A 13,950-nucleotide genomic window follows, 5' to 3' on the forward strand; every position below is an offset into this window, starting at 1 on the left:
TGCTAACTCGTGGTCATGGCAGGCGTAGAGGGCAACTCATCATCAATTTTCATCATTATCGTGTGGAAATTTTTTGTTAGGTATTATTTCTAAAAATCTATTTTTTTGTTAAAGAGATTTCATTGATTATTAATGTTATCATGGTTGTAAATTTGAATGTTAGGTTGTTGATTTAATTATACAAGAGATGAATAATCGTTTTTCAGAAGTTAGTACGGAATTACTTGGTTGCATATCATGTCTTCATCCAAGAAATTCTTTCTCTCAATTTGATGTTCACAAACTCATCCATCTTGCCGATTTTTATCCCGAGGACTTCTGTGGTACTGATTATTTATTTTTGGAACAACAACTTATGAGTTGCTTTTATAATCTGCGGGATGATCCTTACTTTTCTTCAATTGATGACTTGGGAATTCTTGCTCAGAAATTGGTTGAGACTGAAAAACATTTGGTGTTCCCATTGGTTTATCGTATGATAGAGTTGGCATTAGTTTTACCAGTTGCAACTGCTTCGGTTGAACGAGTTTTTTCTGCAATGAAGACTGTCAAGACTGATTTACGCAATAGAATGGGAGATAAATGGATGAATGATAATCTAGTTGTATATATTGAAAAGGATATGTTTTTCTACAATTAAAAATGAGCAAATATTACCACATTTTCAACGAATGCAGTCTCGTAGAATCCAATTATCTCCTTTTGTACCGACTCGTCAGTCGTCGCAGACTTCTGTGCCAACCCAGAAATGAAGCTCACCTATGGAAGAAAGGTAGACTAATCTTTCCTAAACTTCTAGTTTTTTTTTCTTACAAATTAGATCAAATGTTCTCAATGTTAATTTATCAGGTTATGGTCTTATGGAGATTCGGTCGAGTATTAAGTGGGACAAGGGAAAGGTTCTCAGGTTCTAGTCTCTTGGATTCTTGGTAAACTCTAACAATATCATTTCAATCACATATTATAAGTATTAGTATTCAGTCTGTTATATGGTATAAATGAGAATCCTAAGTATTCAACAAGATCAATTGGTTGCGATTAACTTAATAGGCTAATAGCTTTTGCATGGAGAGTGTTTCATGTTGTTAGTTATCAAGTGGGTTGCAAAATGAGATGTACAACTATTTCTTATTGCTTCTATATTGGCAGAAATATTTGTTATTAAAGTGTTCTTTGTTTATCATTGATTCCTCAAAATTGAACCTCTTTTTTTGCTATGTTCTACACTATTTGTTATGAGAATTTCATGCATATTATGATTTATGTAAGTGACGTTCATGTTTATTTGGCTGTAGTTTCTGCAGCAACGTATATTATGCAAGAGTTAGAGCCTTGGAGGGATCGACACACTGGAAATGAATAGGCTAGAGCTTAACTTCTTTGTCAGTTAGATTTCAGACTTCATGTGTATAGTTTCTGCAACATCGTATATTATGCAAAAGTTGATGTAAAATTTTAATTATTAAATATTTTTATTTAGTCGCACAAAAAAATATCTATACAATTCAGCCCCCCTGAATTTTTTTTCTAGTTCCACCCCTGTTTACGATGATTGACTTGAGCATCGGAGGGCCAACGCCAAGGACCCCTACCCTGGCTCGGCACTGACGTTTATAAAGGGGGGTCCACAGCCAGTCAGCGGAGCCGCCACCTCCCCAACCTTCCAACTTCACGCTTTCGGACAGAATCAATATATATGCCATTTAGTATCCACATGAATCAAACCCTAAAGCCAAAAACTAACAAGAAGAGGAGGCACCCTAAGAATGACCAAATCCAACCCATAACCAAAAAAACAAAAGCAAAAGGCCCAAGATTAAATGCACATCTTGAGCCAAATTCTCTTATGATTGGAATGTTAGATCTCATTTAATTCTTACGCCAATATTACTATTCGAAGGTAACATGGTTTATACCCTAGGAGATTAGTGAGTTGACATGGGAGCAAGATCGCATGTTGATCACCAACAGAAAGATGTACTCTTCCTATACTTTGATTTTTAAGAGAAGAGCTCTACATTGACAACTCATTGTAGTCTAATATTACAGAACTATGATAGGTCATTCCATCCAAGTATTTAACTATTCGAATTAATTAATTCTAGAGATAATTGGTCTAGTCCTATGAAAATTTCTTATCGACCACTAGAATAAATCGGGAAGTGCTCACAGATCTCTATCCAAATGGTCAATATTCTTAGAGTTGTCATTCAACTAGAGGAAAATCCTTACAGTATGCTAAGATTCTATTCTTAAATATCTGATTAATTACTTGAAAGGCCTAACTGTTACACCATTGTCCAAAATATCTTCATGGAGAGAATTAATGTTGATTAATGTGCTACATGTACGAATGTAAAGAACCTCATATTCAAGTCACTAGCCAGTGGTGTTTGAACTCTCAGACTGTGTAAATTTTGCTCAAGATTGAACTTATAGCCATGGATTGAGACTTGATCAGAACAGAGAAAGATAAGGTAAGTGTTGGATTGGGTTGTGCTTGTTTGATAATTGTGGAATATTGATGTAAATTATGGGGATTAAATGGAAGGTTTTTTGTGACAAAGGAAGCTACTTTATTGCAGCACAACCACAACAGTCTGTAAGACAACATTTTGATAACTTCAAAGACAATAACTCCCCCCACCCCACCAATGACCTTGCACAGATTAAGGAAATTATTGATCATATCTAATAAAGCTAGCCTCTTCCTTAAGTTTGAGAAATCCAAACAAACCAACCCAGATAGATGCAAGATGGAACTACTTGCTGCCATTAACAGCAGCTTCTCCATCAACTGCAAGAGGAACAGAGTCAGCCTGAAAATATAAATACAATGCCAACATTAGTAGAATAATTCAGTAACCTCATGGAGCAAATAGATCAGCTCAGGTGTGTGGACTTTACCAAATTGCGATATTTGAGAGCGTAAAACATCTCGAGATATCGACGAGTTTCACGCCTATCGAGATTGGAGACGTACTTCCAGAAACCATAGACTCCGGACAGTGTCATCAGTCTCTCTGAGTAGAGCTTCCATGTGTACCTGGTTTGTTTCATTTGAATATATCAGGCAATAGATGATCTTTACTACAAATTAGACTTGCGAGTGAGAATGAGGGCCGGGATCTTACTTCTCTTCGATTCTTCGTAACCCTCCTTGCGAGATTTTTTCCCAGTGAGACGGGTCTTCCTTGCACTTGTCAAAGAAATTTACAATGATCTCAGAAGCCTTGTCGCCCTGGTAAGGATCAATGTGGAAGCCTGATACTCCATCTACAATAATCTCTCCAGGTCCTCCATGAACAGTCGCAAACGTCGGCAGACCACAAGTCATGGCTTCGACGACGGTGAGTCCGAAGGCTTCGTAGAAGGCAGGCTAAGAAAAGAAGCGAGGAAGAGAAAGGTTTGTCAAGTATGTAAATTCAACTTCAAGGGGAATTGGAGTAGTAAGTACTTGAACAAAAGCTCCTTTTGTGTCAGCGATGTATCGGTAGAGCTCGCCATTGCGGACACGGTTCATCTGCGCGGAGATCCAGCGAATGTGTCCGTGGAGGTCGTACTGTTCGATCAAATCGTACATCTTCTTGAACTCCGCCTGTTCCTCCTTGTCCTTGGATTCTTTTCCGTGGTCTCCGCACACGACCACAAGGTTCACCAGCTCCTTCAAGCGTTCATTTCGGCCATAGAACTCGACCAAGCCTGTCAGGTTCTTTACTCGGTCCAGCCTCGCCATGGAGAAAATAATGGGTTTCTTGGTGTCCTTAAGCATGCCCCTGCGCGCTTAATTTGAGTCAGTAGCCAAATCGAAGAAGAGTACGTACTGACCGAATCTGTTTCTCGATCGGTTCGTGCTTACTTGTGCTCAGTGTTGTCTTCCGGATGGAAGAGCAGTTCCTCAATCTCAGGGTGGAGAGAAGTGAGTCTCTTGCTCGTCTCCGAGCACGGGAAGTAGATGGACATATCGGCTCCAGGGGAGACAATGTTAAACTTTGGATCAAAGACGTCGATTCCGTGAACAACTCGGTAGAGCCCAGGCATAGTAAAGGCAGTGTGAGTTTCGTACTGCCCAACAGTATCCTTGCTGAAATCATTTACAATATGGTGAGTCTTCTCACTTGCCAAAAAGGATTTAAGATTTTGCAGAAGAATTAATGATACCTTCCGGCAATCTCCTGGAAGGTGCTAGTGATGATAAAGTCAGCATGATTCATGGCGATCAAATCAGCTGTGAACTGACATGAGAAGTGATACTGATTCTCAAACTTCTTCCAGTAAATGTCTGAGTTAGGATACTTGGTTTTCTCCAGTGCATGGGCAATGGTGCACTGCATGCATAAACAGGAAAATTAAACAAACATCGACAATCCGCGTATATAATTAAATTCGACGCACCAATTGTAAGAATTCAGACCTGAGTTACTCCTAATTTGTGTGCCAGCAAAGTGGAGACTAGATTGCCATCGCTGTAGTTGCCAATGATCAGGTCAGGGATTGCTTGCAGCTCTCCTGCCAACTCATTTGCGACGTCCTACAGTCGAAATTCAAAAGAACTCGATGAATCTTGGCGTGAAATTAAAGCTTAAAAGGGTAGCTCTACTCATGCCATTTACAGTTCTATTGAGGTTTACCTCAGTGTAGGTCTCTAGGAAAGGCCATACTTCAAAACGAGAGATCCATTTGCGAACAATTCCATTCCCACTTCTAAATGGGACTCGAAGAATGTGAGTGTGCTCGGTTCCAAGAACTTTCTCAAGTCTCTGTCCGCAAGTAGTGCCTACTGCATCAGGAAGCAATCTGGTCACCTGCATCGTCCAGAGAGTGTGAATATATATATCAATGACATAGAAAACGAGCCAGTTTATGCGCATTAAGTAATTCAAGGCTTACAATGAGAATTCTAGGTGTGATGTCGAGTCCTTGCTGCTTGATCCTGAGCAGCATTTCGTTCTCCAAGGCACGGACTTGATCCAGAATGTAAACAACCTGCAATTAAGACAACTTGCTTGAAACGCATCTCATATAGGGCTGTAAATGAACAAACTTTTGGCATAATTAAGATACTCGTTAATATTTATAAACTAAAATTATGAATCATATATATTCATTAATAAATCTTTTATAAAATTTCTCAAAACGAACTAACAATCTTAGAATATAAGTTTAACAATCAACTAAACAAGTTTAAAATTGTAAAAGAAAATTAAACAATAAAACAAACTCCAATTGAAAGCTCAAGTAATCAAACTAAAAAAATCAAACTAATTAATTTAACAACTCGATTAATTTTAGACTCGCTTAACCTATAGGCATGATTAATGATGCGGAGGTAAGTCCAAGTAGGAGTCATAACAGAAGAATTATGTAACATGATATTACATAATTCAGGATGTGGTCAAACTTCATGTGGCATATCAACCATCTCTGACCAACCGAGCCAAACCGATTTCACTTGCTGACCTCGAGAATTTTTGGCTTCCTGACTTTCCAACCTCTTAAGTGAGGCAGGAGAGAATCTAAAATTAAGATTTTTTTAAGTAGTTATCTATTAATTAAGTTTAGTTTAATTTTTATATTTAATTTTATCCTAAATCTTAGGAATCGAGTCTTGATAGTTAATTTATCCTAAATCTTAGGGAATAAGTCTAGTTGATTATTTTTCTGTTTAGATTTTTTTGAGGATTTTGAGAGCTATATAAACTTATGCTTAAATGATGTTTGGAGGCAAGTTATTTTGATATTGAATCAATTGGTTTCACTTAAGCCACATTACGGCTACATCTCTTTTGTTCTTTATTTTCCGCTCTTATTTTCTCAAGAAGATTTTTTTAAAACCTATCTTGAGCTACTTTTTATTTCGTTATTTCTCTCTTGTTTCTTCTTAATCCCTCTATAACTTCACGCCCTAGAATAATCTATATTCTGATCGACGTTAGTTGGTATCAGAGCCCATTAAAATCCAATGGAGGGTCGTCGTGGATGTGGTCATGATCGTGAAAGGCAAGTTCTGGCTGAGGAAGCCTCACATTGTGGTCGTAGCACCCAAGACGAGATTCAGTATCTACAGAGATAAGTCACAAAGTTATCTCAACGTCTACCGACACGAGAACGTAAATATTGTAAGTTCCTTTATTCCCCTTTTGAAAAATCTCTAATTTCCAATCGAGAAGAGTTGTCCAAGCACAAGTTTGATTTCGAGAAATACGAGTTCAACCACCCCACCACCTATAACTTCGAGAGAACACCAACTCCCCAGTGCCTCTACGTCCCCCCTTCCTCTCATGGCGGCGGAGGCAACCATGAGGATGCGAACCTCCACTACACCGAGTACGATCAGTCCTACTCTCTCGATCATCCAATTGCAGGAGGCAGCGAAGATGATGACAAGATCGAATTATTCGGTGATCCAATTTACAACAAAGACGAGATCGAAGCACTAGGCAAACCGATATTTGATGATGAAGTTGACGAAGTACTCTATGGTGATGACCATGAGATTTTGGTCTTATTTGAGGATGCAGTTTGTGCTGTATCGGAAGACAATGTGAAGAAAAGGGAGACTATGGATGTTGAAGACATTATTTTGAACTCGATGACAAGTTCTTTTCAACTTGGGGTATCTGATGTAGGAGCATCCAGTGACACAATCATCTCGTACCATCCAACATGGCTATGTTCCCCTTGGAGTTGTTACGAGTGTTGAATATAAGTGAATGAAGAAGAGGTAGAAGAGGAAAGAGGCTTCATTGTGAATGAGACTTTAGTCTCACATTGGGAGTTTTATGGCATGATGGTTGGTTTATATTGATTCACATGCATTGAGGATGTGAACAAAGGCATGGGGAGAGGCTCTCTCTCACGCGTGGGTGTGCAGGGGAAGGGTGCAAATCCAAGGCCTGGATTGCACTGAACCATGTTGACTCGTATGTGGGCACGACCTGCGCTCACCGAATGCCGGACCAGTCGGGGCAAAATTCACCCAAGTGGAACAACCAACGTGGCACGTTTTGCCACGTAAACCTTTTGCTGTTGTAACAGATGCATTAAGTTTGAGATTAATGCAGAATCTAAACGTTCGAGTAATAATGAGTGAAACAGTAGACGTTTCACTACTCGACTAGTAATGGTCATTAATCGACCATTACCGTTGTCTTTGATCTGAGCTCCTATATAAGGAGGCTGCGAGCAAAAGTTATCCACCTCATTCCCCTCCTCTGTTGTGCTACTCCTGCTTGGCAGAGTGCTCGTGATAGCGATCGGGTGTCACTCAATTCGCCGTGACCACCAGTGCTTGGTAGGGATCACGGTCAAACCGTTGTATCCTGGGAAACAGACGACCTGAGTAAGCCTCGAAGCACAGCCGGAGGTGGAGGTGAATCTATTTCAAGGAAACTGCAACTCTCGCAAGCCTCGGTCAGTTTTCCCGATCGATCTCTTCGTCTGCCCGGTCGGCCTGTTTGTCAAGACTGCTCTGTCAAGACTTGGCCTGTCAAGACCTGGTCTGTCAAGACCTGGTCTGTCAAGACCTGGTCTGTCAAGACCTGGTCTGACAAGACTGCTCTGTCAAGACCTAGTCTGTCAAGACTGTTCTATCAAGACCGCTCTGCAGACCTGCTCAAGTCGCTCTGCAACGCAGACCTGCAGCTCGACTGATCTGCCAGCTCGGCGACTAAGTCCGCTCTTCTGTACGTAACAGAAACTAGTCCCTGCTGACAGCCTGAGATCATCCACTCAGGTCATCTCTATTGTAAGTTGAATTTAAATTCTGTGTAATTTTAAAATTCAGCTAACTCCATAAAATCTCTAGCAACAGATTGTTTTGTCCAACAATGAGAAGAAAATAAAGCTACTAACTTTCCTTTTGAATCTAGAAGAAGGACGATCGAGGCTACTTACAAGGAAGATGATGAGTTCGTGGTCTTTTGACGTGGTTGCACTCTATTCGAAGTCTGGACGAGATGGAATCCCTTCAGATTTGGTAACTAATAACTCTATACTACTTTCTATGTCCAGATTTTTGAACAAGATGATGCACAAAGACATGGTCTATACTTTGCTTCCTTACAAAAGTGATAAAATAGACTTAGACTTGGATCTACTAGCTGAGGTGCAACAACTCCTATCCGACTTTGCTAATTTGATGGCTGAAGACCTTCCTTCGGGACTTTCCTCTAGGAGAGACATTCAACACCAGATTGACCTCGTTCTGGGGTCAAGCTTACCTAACCGGCCGACATACCGTGTTAGCCCTGAGGATGCTGAAAAACTACAACGACAAGTTATGGAGTTATTGAGACAAGGTTATACTCGTGAGAGTATGAGTCCTTGTGCAATCCCTTCCCTACTCGTGCCAAAGAAAGATGGTTCGTGGTGCATGTGTATTGATAGTAGAGTTATTACCACAATCACGGTGAAGTATATATTTCCAATTCCTCGCTTAGATGACATGTTGGATCAACTTTCCAGTTCAAAGATCTTCTCCAAGATTGATCTTAGGAGTGGATACCACCATATTCGAATCAAGCTCGAAGATAAATGGAAGACCGTCTTCAAGACACAACATGAGTTGTATGAATGGATGGTCATGCCTTTCAAACTATCCAATACACCCAACACGTTCATGAGATTCACGCATCAAGTCTCACTACCTTTCATGGGAAGATTCGTGGTTGTATACTTGGACGACATCCTCATTTGTAGCCCGACACGAGCTTTGCACCTTAATCACCTTCGCACTATTTTTAAGAAGCTAAAGGCGGAACACTTGTTCATCAACAATGGGAAGTATTCTTTCTTCACAACCTCAGTTTTGTTTCTTGGATTTATAGTGTCTACCGATGGTGTTCGTGCAAATCTATCAAAGATAGATGCAGTTTTAGAGTGGCAGCAGCCAAAAACCATTCACGACATCTGAAATTTTCATGGACTGATCTCTTTCTATCGTTGATTTATCCAGAATTTCAGCACCTTAATTGCTCTTATCACTGAGTATCTCAAGGGGCACGGGTTTAAGTGAACTGAAGCGGCTACAACTAGTTTTCAACTGGTGAAGGAAAAGATGACCGAAGCACCCGTTCTAGCACTTCCAGAGTTCACATTCACGCTGAAACATCAATCCAAGAGCCTTAATTGTATTGTAGATGCTCTAAGCTGTCATTCTTCCCTGTTACTACCATAAGCATTAAGGTTGTCGGCTTTGGATTTTTCTTGGATATGCAACACATTATCAGTGAATTGCATAACGAATGACACTTTGACCGAGATAAGATATTAGTCCTCATCTCTTCCGACTTCTATTGGACCAAGCTAACTAGTGATGTAGCTCATTTTATGGACCGTTGCTTTGTTTGTCAGCAAACTAAGGGAACCCTCACCAATGCTGATTCTATTCTAGTTGTGGTGGACCGATTCTCCAAGATGGCTCACTTTATGGCGTGCAGAAAAACCATAGATGATGTTCGGATTGCCACCCTCTTCTTCAAAGAGATTGTGTGTTTACACGGTATTCCTCAAACTATTACTTCGGATCGTGATACTAAATTTATCAGTCAATTTTGGAAGATTTTATGGGAAAAGCTAGGGACAAAGCTAAACTTCAGCAGTGCCTAACACCCTCAAACAAATGGTCAGACTGAGGTAGTGAATCGGAGCTTAGGAAATCTTCTGAGAGACATCACAGGAACCAAACTGAAGCAATGTGATCTAGTTTTACCTCAAGCAAAATTTGCATACAATAGATCAAAGAACAAGACCATTGGCTTGAGTCCTTTCGAAGTTGTTTATGAACGAAACACATCTGGAGTACTAGATTTAGTCCTTATTTCACGTCCCGGACAAACTAACCCCAAGGCTAAGGAGTTGGCCGAGCATCTTCAAGTTATTCATGAGCAGGTTAAGCAAGCTATTCAAGAAAGCAACACCGAATACAAGATAAGGGCAGATGGCATCGACGTCAGGTTCTTTTTGACATTGGTAATATGGTTTGGGTTGTATTAACTCATGATCGTTCCCCTGTTGGTGAATACAACAAGCTCAAAGATCGAAAGATTGGACCTTGCGAGATACTAGAAAAGATAAATGACAATGTCTACAAGTTGCAACTTTCTAACCATTTAAAAACTTCTGATGTTTTTAATGTAAAACACCTAAGTCATTGTGCTCTAGAGCCGGATACACCCACCCTAAACTCGAGGACGAGTTCTCTTCAACTCCAGGCGACTGATGCAAGAGAGAATTCAAAATTAGGATTTTTTAAGTAGTTATCCGTTAATTAAGTTTAGTTTATTTTTTATATTTAATTTTATCCTAAATCTTAGGAACCGAATCTTGATAGTTAATCTATCATAAATCTTAGGGAATAAGTCTAGTTGGTTATTTTTCCATTTAGATTTTTTTGAAGGTTTTGAGAGCTATATAAACCTATGTTTAGATGATGTTTGGGGACACGTTATTTTGATATTGAATCAATTGATTTCACTTAAGCCACGTTACGGCTACATCTCTTTTGTTCTTTATTTCTCGCTCTTATTTTCTCAACAAGATTTTTTTAAAACCTATCTTGAGTTACTTCTTATTTCGTTATTTTTCTCTTGTTTCTTCTTATTCCTTTTATAACTTTACGCCCCAAAATAATCTATATTCTACTCGGTATCACTGAGTTCCCAAGCAAAGGGACGCGGTGGTTATCATAACATCTGTTATAAAGAGATGCTTTCTCTAAGAAGATGCATCTCTTTGGATTCTCTCCCTATATAAAGGGGGCGACGTTAGTCTTTATGTATCTATCATAATCTAATCGCATGATTGTCTTTACTACTCCATTTTTTATTTTGTCATTCTATTACTCTATTTGGCACTCCCTGGTGACTTAGACATAGAGGGGCCTCATCGGATAACTCCCGTTAAACCCTTTGACTCATGTTAATCTCCGCAAGAATTAACGATGCCTTTGACATATGTCATCACTCTTGATTGCGAGGTTAATTTCTATCACCGCGTCATCACGATGAGCTTTCCGCACCGCAACAATTAACTTCTCAAACAAAACTAGAACAACATATATAAAGCTTGACTTGCTTTAACTCATTTATAGCCCGAATCTCATATGGTCGAAGTCTACGTGAATGAGGATTAACCCATACCTGACCACCAGTGTCGGGATACCCCAAGACATTAGCTTGCGCGAAGTAGCCATGCGGAGAAAGGATTACGACGTTGAACACCATCGGAATGATTCCAAGGAAATTCTCCAAGGTGCAGGGATCCGGTGCCTCCATGAGATCAAGAAGTAATTGGATGTTTTGATGCACGCGCTGAGCCGTGTCTCCCCATCCCTTTTCTAGTCCGAGCTCTTGGAATCTGAAGCCAACAAAATAAAAGTCCGATCATCGATCAAACGCAAACTTCTGAAAGATAATTAAGAACTTCCAACTTTATATATCTTTCAGCTTTGTAAAATGTTCTTTTAACATTCTTCAAGAGGTACCGGTGATTGAATTGGGAGTATGGAGTGTCTGATGGGATACTCAGAAGATATTGCTCCGCCTTCCTTAGTGAAGCTTGAAGAGCACCAAGACTTTGAATTCTGTCGTTCAGCATCATCGACTGCAATATCATGAAAAGAATTAAACTAAGGATAATAGAGAGCTAATCCGATATCTTAGAGATCAAGAATCAAGTACCGTGCCCTTGTAATTGTGCTTCCGGAGGAAATTCAGCAAGGGATAAAGGCTTTCTTTGTCCTGGAACAACTTTGAGGAAAGGTGTCGATTAAGGAACTGCACGCCGTTGCCAATCGACTTAGATAGCGAGGGACGAGGGAACGAAGCGTTGAAGGGCTCAAAATCCAACTCCAAGACAAAGTCATCATTCTGTCCACTGAAAGGCAGATTAAGTTTGTTAACAAGCACGTTAATTGGTAGAAAACAATGAAAACTCAACTCGATGTTCATCATCACCCACTTTTCTTCAACAAGTTGCTCCTTGAAATGCAGGTACTCAGGCACAGTCAATTCCTCCACGGCGAGCTCACTTATGGTCACCCGAACGTACTCCCAAACTCCTGGCCGCGGCCGTATAGCTAAAGCGACCCATGGAGGAATGACTATGGCTTCCTAAACAGAAGCCGATCGACGTTAATTAAACGGCCGGAGAAAAGGGGGCAAAAGGAATGCTTGCCGTCGTTGCTCATAACGCACCTGTGCAGCCTTGATAACATCTTCGAATGATCCGTCCTTCAGCTTTGCTTTATCGGCTTCCGAGAATGCAGCTTCGTATTCAGCCAGCAGCTGGTGAGGTTGAAGCATTCCCTTTCCCTGACTAATGAACCTGACAGAGTAAAAGGAAACAGATAGAGGTGACGGCCAATCTTTCATAATAGTTCTTTAATTGTGTTTTAAAAAAAAACACAGGGCGATGGAATGGATCAAACCTTGAGAAGAGCGCGATGAGTTCGTTAGGGCGGGACGAAAGGGAGTCGCCGATGCGCTCCCGAACACTCTGGGCACGAGCCAAGGCGCGTTCAGACATTGTCTCCGGTGATCTTTCCAATTGCTTCAGAAACGCACACTGCAATGTAACCAAACACAGTGAACAAGGCTGCTGTTGACAGAGATAACTGATCTGGATTCAGTACAGAATTCAGTGTCCGTTATGGAGATCTGTTATGATCCAGCAACAATCACACGAGTAAACCATTTTATCTGAAAACAAAGCGTTACTGGCAGTTTCTAACAAAAAACAAAGGTCAAAACTTTTGAGTGAATCCATCGGGCATAACTGAAACGTGTGTAGAACCAGCCAAACGAAGGGGATTCAAACGCTTAACTTGCTTTTTCCGTTTTCCTTTGCCTTCTCTTCGATTTTCTTGGGGTAGTTCAGCATTTAACAACAAAATAATATTAACAAATATACAGAACTCTTACCGTGTGCAAATTCATTATACGATGCAAATGCTAGTAAATGAGCATTTATCCTTCGACTCTGTTCCACCATGAACATCAGTGTGCAGGTTTTTCAATGTGTGTATCTTTCCGAGAACATAAATTTATGAAAGAAAAATCTTACAACAAGAAGAAGAGAGTTCTACCGCGAGAAAGAAAGCCAGACGAGCTCTCTGGAGCTTAGAAATAAAATCAAAATAAAGAACTTAAAAAAACAAAAAGAAAAAGAAAATTAACGCACCGGAGATCAATTGAATGAAATAAACGTGAGTTGGGATGAGTTGATGATGAGCACGGGGCTCCCTCTCCCCCTCATTTTATACATGGAAAAAGGTCCCACTTTTGGGAATTAAAGGAAATTTTTGTGCCCTGTTCTCGCCCATCTCGATCTGTTTCTCTGTTACAACACTTTTCTGTTCTGCCACACCAGCAAGCAATTATTTTAACATTTCTTGAATATTTATCATGAGCAAAAGAAAACGTTTTTCTTTTTTTTGGAAAGAAAGAAATAAAGAGAAAACCTGCGTTCTTCCTCGGCTAAATCGAGAATTTACTAGTGCTTATTTTATGTTCACTGGTAGAATGAAATAATTATGAAATCCATTGTTTTATGTTCGATAGATGGAAACAATGATCTAACAAGTTACTATTACTACTATAAGTAGATTATGTCTCACTAAAATTAATCAAATCTAACGAAAGGAAATATCATATTCTCTTTTAGGGGGAGTTGACGCGAGTTGTGGGGGACTTCCAGACTGCATACTCACCAGAGTAAACGTTTACATCCAAACTAAGCCAGCCGACACTACTTTCTCATTTAACAAAGAAAATTTTAAAAATCATTAAGGAAAAAAAATTACACTAGGTGTGCACCATAAGATGGACAACGTATCAAAGTCTACCCACCTCATGATATACACCTTGTGAGCATGGACAAATTCAGAAATTAACTAGATATTATAAGTACATATATAAAAAAATCATCACATTACAAAAATTAATTAAT

The 13,950-nt window shown here is 39.8% G+C and overlaps 1 protein-coding gene across 2 annotated transcripts; it reads right to left on the reverse strand.

Annotated features, from left to right (window-relative positions):
- Positions 1–657: 657 nt before the first annotated feature.
- LOC122023544 (sucrose synthase 2-like) lies at positions 658–13,332 on the reverse strand. 2 transcript variants are annotated; one of them, XM_042581690.1, is made up of 16 exons: positions 13,183–13,332; positions 12,431–12,567; positions 12,198–12,327; positions 11,941–12,113; positions 11,682–11,877; positions 11,486–11,604; positions 11,142–11,358; positions 4,891–4,986; positions 4,632–4,805; positions 4,415–4,531; positions 4,162–4,328; positions 3,860–4,084; positions 3,458–3,776; positions 3,135–3,379; positions 2,908–3,046; positions 658–2,819 (listed from the first exon to the last, which is right to left on the reverse strand). In XM_042581690.1, the coding sequence occupies exons 2-16, from the start codon at positions 12,526–12,528 to the stop codon at positions 2,763–2,765; spliced, it is 2,472 nt and encodes an 823-aa protein (XP_042437624.1). In that variant the 5' UTR covers positions 12,529–12,567; positions 13,183–13,332; the 3' UTR covers positions 658–2,762. The 2 variants fall into 2 exon arrangements, with proteins under 2 accessions (XP_042437624.1, XP_042437625.1); XM_042581691.1 differs by having other exon boundaries at positions 11,962–12,113; positions 13,183–13,331.
- Positions 13,333–13,950: the final 618 nt, after the last annotated feature.

This window comes from Zingiber officinale, chromosome 9B (assembly GCF_018446385.1).
Source record: "Zingiber officinale cultivar Zhangliang chromosome 9B, Zo_v1.1, whole genome shotgun sequence".
Classification (NCBI taxonomy): Eukaryota; Viridiplantae; Streptophyta; class Magnoliopsida; order Zingiberales; family Zingiberaceae; genus Zingiber; species Zingiber officinale.

Excerpts from the sequence above, each read along its gene's own strand:
- LOC122023544 (XM_042581690.1), bottom strand. The coding sequence starts at position 12,528 with ATGTCTGAACGCGCCTTGGCTCGTGCCCAGAGTGTTCGGGAGCGCATC. Across the intron at positions 12,114-12,197 it reads ATGTTATCAAGGCTGCACAG|GAAGCCATAGTCATTCCTCC; the intron begins GTGCGTTATGAG and ends GCTTCTGTTTAG. Across the intron at positions 3,777-3,859 it reads GAAGACAACACTGAGCACAA|GGGCATGCTTAAGGACACCA; the intron begins GTAAGCACGAAC and ends TTAAGCGCGCAG.